Genomic DNA, 6,577 nt, shown 5'->3' with positions numbered 1-6,577 from the left:
AATGAGCATATAAAACAGTCAATGAACAGGGAAACTTTCCTTTTCAACTCTCCCCATTATCAGGTGTTTACTATGGTAGAAAACAGGGCGGAAGATGCAAATTACACATATGCAGCATCTACTGAGAATGCTTGACATTTAGTCAACTTTTCTCTTGTATTTTTTTTTTCCTTTGGGTACAGGTTGTTTCCGGATCTCACGGAGACAACTGTCATTAACTACCCTGGTATAAAAGAGCCTGACACGATAATTTTGTTGTTTTGATCACACAGGAAGGTAGATTCTGTATACCTAATTTTCGCATATTAAACTGCATCTATACATTGTTGCCTTTAAAACTGACTGCTGGAAAGAAACATGCCCAGCTGAACTGAGGTTTGCATGTTTTATGATCATCAGCTGCTCAAGCTCTTTTCCAGTGAGAGAGTGGCAAACCAAATCTTTGACAGCATTTGGATGATAGAAGAGAGTGATAGCAGCAGACGTGCTAAAATGGTAAGTCGAATACAGAGTGTGAATGAACTTTGATTTATAATATTCATTGCTCCATTTTGCTAAATGTATTATGAAAGACAAAAATATTTTTAAAAAAATTATTATTTTCTTACAGAAAACTAAAACTGCAGTGGTTTGCGCCTGTGCCATCCTCATGGTTTTTCTTATAGTTGAATCTTGGTGTGCTCCAAAGGTAAAATGTGGGTTAAAAATGTCTCTGCAGGACTTTATGAGAGGATTCATTTCTAGCCGAATAATTTCTACTTTGTTTTTGCAACTTGCAGAGCAAACTCATAGCAAGAAATTGGGGCCCACAATCAATGCTATACCTCAAAGGACGATGTAAGTTAGATTCAGTAGCCTATCATTTGCACAGTGAGATTAAATGTTTAGTTGGACTAAAAAATAGTTATGAAACTGAATTGATATGTATTTTTTAAAGTACCACATTAAATAAAAACACTGGTAAGTTAATAAAGCTGTTTTATCATATGAAAGTTGTACCACCATGCAGTAGACAGATACATTTTCTGTGTAAGGATATCCTAATACCAAAGTACTGGTAATTTTTTTGTGTTACGTGCAAATGTTGTTAGAAATGTTATTTTTCTACTAATACCACAGTCATATCTTACTCAGTTATGTATTTCTTTTACACAACATATTATTTACAATTACAAATACTAGTGCCTTGGACAAATAGTACAATAATTATTGGCAGAAAAATAAGATTGTGTTTCTAATTTTTGTGATGTCTGTACATTTTCATGTACGTGTTATAAAGTCAACCCAAAAACAGTTTGATGAAAAGTGGTAAACGTATATTGTACTGTCTACTTTTAACTAATTTTACTGCTAGTGTCCAGTCTTGAAAACAAATAATCTCAGAGCATTCAAATGTCTCTACCTGTAGAACAAACCATGCATTCCAATGCAGGATTTTAAATTCACTTTCAATTCAGATTTTTTAAATTACAGTAAGTAAACAAATATTTTGTTTCGTTGATTCTCAGAGGAGTCTATAAAGTATGCAATCATCTAATTTAATTAAATAACTAGAGAAAGACAAGAGCTAGCAGCGGAGGGCAATCTGATAAAGTTTGCCATTGTTTGACAACAGAATGTCACAGAGTAGACAGCACTATTTAGTTATATCTTTGAAAACAAACTAGTTTAATTGATGAGAAGTGACAAAAGGTACCTGAAGTATGGAGACTTAACACTACACCTACTCAATGTCTTCCTATATTATCCAGATGACATTTGCAAAAAGAGATAACTGTGACAAGGTCTGAAATGCTCTTTCAGGCTTGGAAGAATTTTATAAATGATACTGTGGGAACAATATGCTTCTAGAGAGTGATGACCAAAGAGTTCATTCATAATTACTGTAAGCTGTAGATAAATAATAATCTTGGAGTGGATCAAATTAAAAATCAAAATATTTCAGAGGTGGATCACAGCTGTAGGCCTAGATCCTTCCACCACTAGGACAATTTGGCCCTGCTTCACTGATGGGCAATGGCTATGAGGCTGGTTTAACCAGCCATAGGAATATTCCCCAGTGTAGGGGGATTCTTGGATGGCATAGAACCAATAAGGCCACCATAATGGCTTTTACTCCAACCCCGCCTCCTCCTGGTGGCCAGTACACAGGGCATAGCTGGGGGAAAGAGGGGATTAGCACAATTTCCCTGTTCCCAGCGATCCCCAGTTATCATAATGACCCCTTAGGGCTGTTGGCAGTGGGTGCAAGTTAGAGAAATCTTCAAGCTACTCTAATCTGTGCCAGAGAAGCTGTCCAACATCCAGATGACCCAGGATCAAGGGAACTCAGAGGTACTTAAAATCACTTTTGCACTCCTGCTTCTCCTGACAAATTTTAAGAGATCCTCAGCTGGAGTCCAGAATTTTTTCCAGAGAGGATGTGTTTATATGAAGCAAAGAAACTACTGCAGGGATATGACTGCATGAAACAGTTCATTTTCTTGCTTGTCCTTGCAATGGTCTGGTATTTCCACACAGGAATATTTTTGAACTAAACCATTTTGGTGTGTATGCAATATTCTTTACAACCATGCTTGTACTGTACCAAGTGCATTCTAGGGCCACAGAAACTTTTTTCCCATAACATGGAGCAGTGTTGCTGGCAGCAGAGATGCCTGGGTAATTTCCATATGCAAAGCACTGCATTGTAGGGTGCATTTTGTCCCAGAACTGCAAGCAACCAGTACAAGCAGCTCTTGCAAAACACTGGGCAGCTGCTGTCTATGAGGACACAAGGCATTGGTACAGGCATTGCAAGCTCAATTAATGGTTTGTTGCAATGCCTTTTTGACTAGTAGAGACCAGGTCAGAGAAGTTAAGTGACCTGACCAACGCCAAAGGAGGAGTCAGTGTCAAGATTCAGGAGTTGCCAGCTCCCTCACACAGCTCAGCAAATCACAGCTTTGTCTGGATTCAGTGTGGCTTTCTCACATGCATACTGAATATTTGTAATAAACCATCCAGACATGTGCCTTGTTTTGAATGATGTATTGATAAAACATTTTCACTGGTAACTTCTCTCTCTTTTTTTCATTTTTAACAGATGGTAGAAGATATGCTTCTGACAGTGAAGAGCAATATTACAAGCTTGACCTGGAGGACTTAAATGCAGTGTTAAAAAGTAATTTTTAAAATATAATATACAAGTAAATCTGCCATAAGCATTTATATGTCGATTTTTAAAATGTTACCCAGACAAATAAATTTCTTGGTCTGGGATGCAGGCAAAACCCTTGGGGCAGATCCTCAGCTGCTGTAAATTGTCATAGATCCACTGGACAATTTATACTAGCTGAGGATCTGTCCCTTGCCTTGCCAATTCACTTCAAATCGGGGGGAAAGACTGAACACAGGCAGGATTTTCCACAATGTTTAGTGTTACCTTAACCCTGCTGCCAGTGAACCATTGACTTTGATGGGAGCAGAGTTAGGCCAGCATGGAGTGCAGTGGAAAATCCCATGTATATACTGGAGGTTCAACCATTTCATAGCATAAAGCAAAAATTTAAATAAAAAAGTCTTTATTTTTGGACTGGCAAAAAGACAGGCAGCAATCTTCTGCACATCTGGGAGTCTGCAGAGGTGGGAGTGGGGCAAGGCAGAGAGAAGGGAGTTGCAGGAGTGAAGACAAGAGGAGATGAAGGAACAGATGAGGATTTCAGCTGAAGTGGAGCGGTGGCAGTGTTGTGCACACAACGGCAATGATGGAGGTGCTAACAGGCAGGGGTGTACATGTAAGTCATGCAGGTAGAACAGTGACATTCAGGGCCCAGGGTGACGCCAAATTTACAGACAGTGAAGGCTACTGGGGAAAATATATGCTTCGTTTGTGACATGAGAATCATTCCCATCAAGCATGCTGGAGTATTACAGGAAATGGCATTGCAATGCTGCATCACAACATGGAGCTACACTACAGTGCACTGATGCAACATCACACTGGGGAGATTCCCATTTTCTGATGTGGCAACACAACGGTGAAATCCTGCCCTACTGAAGTCAAGAGGAGTTTTGCCATTAACTTCAATGGGGCCAGGATTTCACCCAGGATTAGCTTGGCTCACAAGCAAATACAAAAAGGTGGCAGCCCTAACAAGGTGAGCTGGGAGTGTTCAGAATCATACCCCAGTTCTCTGATTGCTGCCATGAAGCCACAAAAAGTGGTTGCTGTTACAATACCATCTTCTCTCACTATTATGCAGCAGCAGCATAAACCCTACCTCAGTCCTGTCTCTGGGCAGGGGTTCATGGCCATTATTGTCAGTACTTGTGCCAAGAAGTGCAACAGCATGTACTTAAATGCTTTCCTGATTATGAATGGATTTAAGTATGTGCTTAAGTGCTTTCCTCAACTGGGGACTGGGTGAGCAAATCAGCAGCAAATTACAATGGGGACAGGAAGGAATGAGCTCCAGGAGGACGTGGCCTTTTAGTGGTAGAGACAAGGATGGTGTTTGTGACAGGCTTTACCAGGGGGAAATAAGAAGGAGTCCTAGCTCAGGTCACTCAGCAACTCACTGTTGCTCTAGGAAATGAATGAACAGTTGTATTTTTCTCTTTGTTTTTGCTATCTCTGCTCAGTGTATTTTGGGGAATTTGCTAAAAAGTAAAATAAACAAAATCTCCAGGAAGAGCAACTTGTTTTCCATCAGACTCCCACCAAGTCTGGGCTGCTGTAGGGGTGTGTGTGTTGGGGGGGAGGGAGGGGTGAGGACAAAGCTCACGAATACACTATAATCTTTAGAAAAAGATCAGTGACAAACTGTCTACCCTATAAATTGGTTTAGATTCATGTAAGTTTTCAAGACTAAATTGGCAAGGAAGAGGGCTAGAAACAGTAGCCCAGACTTGGTGGGATGGATCTTTACATCTAAAGTAGGTGGAGTCCTATTCAGGTGTTTATATATTATTGATTTTAGGGCCCAGTCCAACTCCTAGTGCAGTCAATGGAAAGACCTTGACTTCAATGGGAGTTTGAACAGGCCATAATATCTAATCATGGACACTAAACATTGTATATGTTTTCATATTAGGAACATGTGTAGTGAATATATATTTTTTGAATTTAGGTTATAAAAATTCAACACCAGTGAAATTTATGAACATCAAAAGAAGATTAACTGCTCAAAATATGGACATTAACTACTTGGAATAGAACAAATAAGTTTACTTTACCTGCTGCTAATTTCTCATCATGCTGTAAAAATAAAAACAAATATGTTAACTTAAAAAAGTTACTGTAAATGTCACTGTGAAAAGTTCCATTAAAGGCTGGTAAACTTTAAATCAGTTTGGTTTAGTAACAATTTCATTTTATGTTAATAAAATTAAATTTGGTAGTCATGGAAGCTAAAGGGTGAACAACACATTAAATGCTTGATGTTCTTAGGAGCGATATCCAATGTAAAAAAGCAACAGCAAAGTTTACAACTCCCAGGTATCTGCAAAGTAGCAGTGTTCAAAACACAAGACAGGTGTCTCTCTCTGCTTTCACCAAAGACATACTTCCCCAAAACTGGTACATTGACTGTGCTTCTCACTTCCACTGCAGTCACATTAAGCGTCCTCTTGTGTTTGACCCACTCAACAAAGTCATCCCCATCAGCCAGGTGTTTAAGCAGAATGAAATGTCCAGCTGGAGCTGCCTCCTTTGCAATTCTCTGGTCCGACAGAAAGAGCACTTACTGCCTCTCATCACACATGTAAAAGACCATGCTATCTTTAAGACATAGATTAAACAAGATGGCAATGCATTTGTACCTCATCGCTGTATCTGTTTTAGTTGTGGGTAATTGGCTTTTCTGGTTTTATTGCAATCAAGTTATTAGCTTTCTTTCTTTATCAGGTTTCACACATCACTGGCTTCTTAAAGTTTGTTCAGGAATCTGAACATGACTTAAGTGGGATTTTGTACATGCAATCTTCACAAATATTGTGCTAGGATATGTTTGGTACTTGTGTAAGAGCTATGAAACACAACAGGATCCTTCAAGTGAGCTGCTTTTGATCTTTCTGGTACAAATGCCGTGTTTGCTAATTACTCATTGAAATTTTACATCAGGTGCTCACTCATCACACTGACACAGGACATCTGTTCTGAAAATGGTATTGTAGCCTTTGTATTTAAACAACTAAGTCATTTATAATATTTGCTGTACGCCTGGTGACACTGTACACTGACACAAGAATTATCCTGTGGCATTAGCTTATTTTAACAGTAAACTGCTTCCAGAAGAATTTATCACTCGTGAGATCAGATAATCCATATGCTCTCCAATAAAGATCAACATGACCTGGAAAGAAAAAACAGCATAATCTGGGGTCTGTGGGCAGCTTAGGCAATGTAGGTTTTTATAGTCGTCTAAAACTTCTGGGTGCTTATCTGAACTCTGAATGTTTTGAGGTTCCCCATCACTGGTGTCACTGTACTGATGCTAGTTTATGGCATGCGTTTACTTGCTGTTTGCCTGCGGTAATGGGTTTGCATGTTTTTCATTTTATTCCCTTCTCAGTACTAGAAGCAGGACAAGAATTG

At 39.1% G+C, this 6,577-nt stretch overlaps 1 protein-coding gene across 1 annotated transcript; it reads left to right on the top strand.

Moving 5' to 3' along the window:
* The first annotated feature begins 482 nt into the window (after positions 1-482).
* LOC113405190 (spexin-like) lies at positions 483-5,311 on the top strand. The gene is made up of 5 exons (XM_026646136.1): positions 483-495; positions 611-688; positions 780-837; positions 3,086-3,163; positions 5,112-5,311. The coding sequence occupies exons 1-5, from the start codon at positions 493-495 to the stop codon at positions 5,195-5,197; spliced, it is 303 nt and encodes a 100-aa protein (XP_026501921.1). The 5' UTR covers positions 483-492; the 3' UTR covers positions 5,198-5,311.
* The last annotated feature ends 1,266 nt before the right edge of the window (positions 5,312-6,577 follow it).

This window comes from Terrapene carolina, unplaced genomic scaffold, assembly GCF_002925995.2.
Source record: "Terrapene carolina triunguis isolate 2854851 unplaced genomic scaffold, T_m_triunguis-2.0 Scaffold34112, whole genome shotgun sequence".
NCBI classification, from domain to species: Eukaryota; Metazoa; Chordata; order Testudines; family Emydidae; genus Terrapene; species Terrapene triunguis.
The sequence above is the reverse complement of the archived record's forward strand: the minus strand, read 5'-3'. Positions and strand labels throughout refer to the sequence as shown.

What these genes read in the sequence shown, in the direction of transcription:
- LOC113405190 (XM_026646136.1), top strand. An exon ending in GCTATACCTCAAAGGACGAT is followed by an intron (nt 838 to 3,085) that starts GTAAGTTAGATT and finishes CATTTTTAACAG; the next exon opens with ATGGTAGAAGATATGCTTCT. An exon ending in CTTAAATGCAGTGTTAAAAA is followed by an intron (nt 3,164 to 5,111) that starts GTAATTTTTAAA and finishes TTTTGAATTTAG; the next exon opens with GTTATAAAAATTCAACACCA.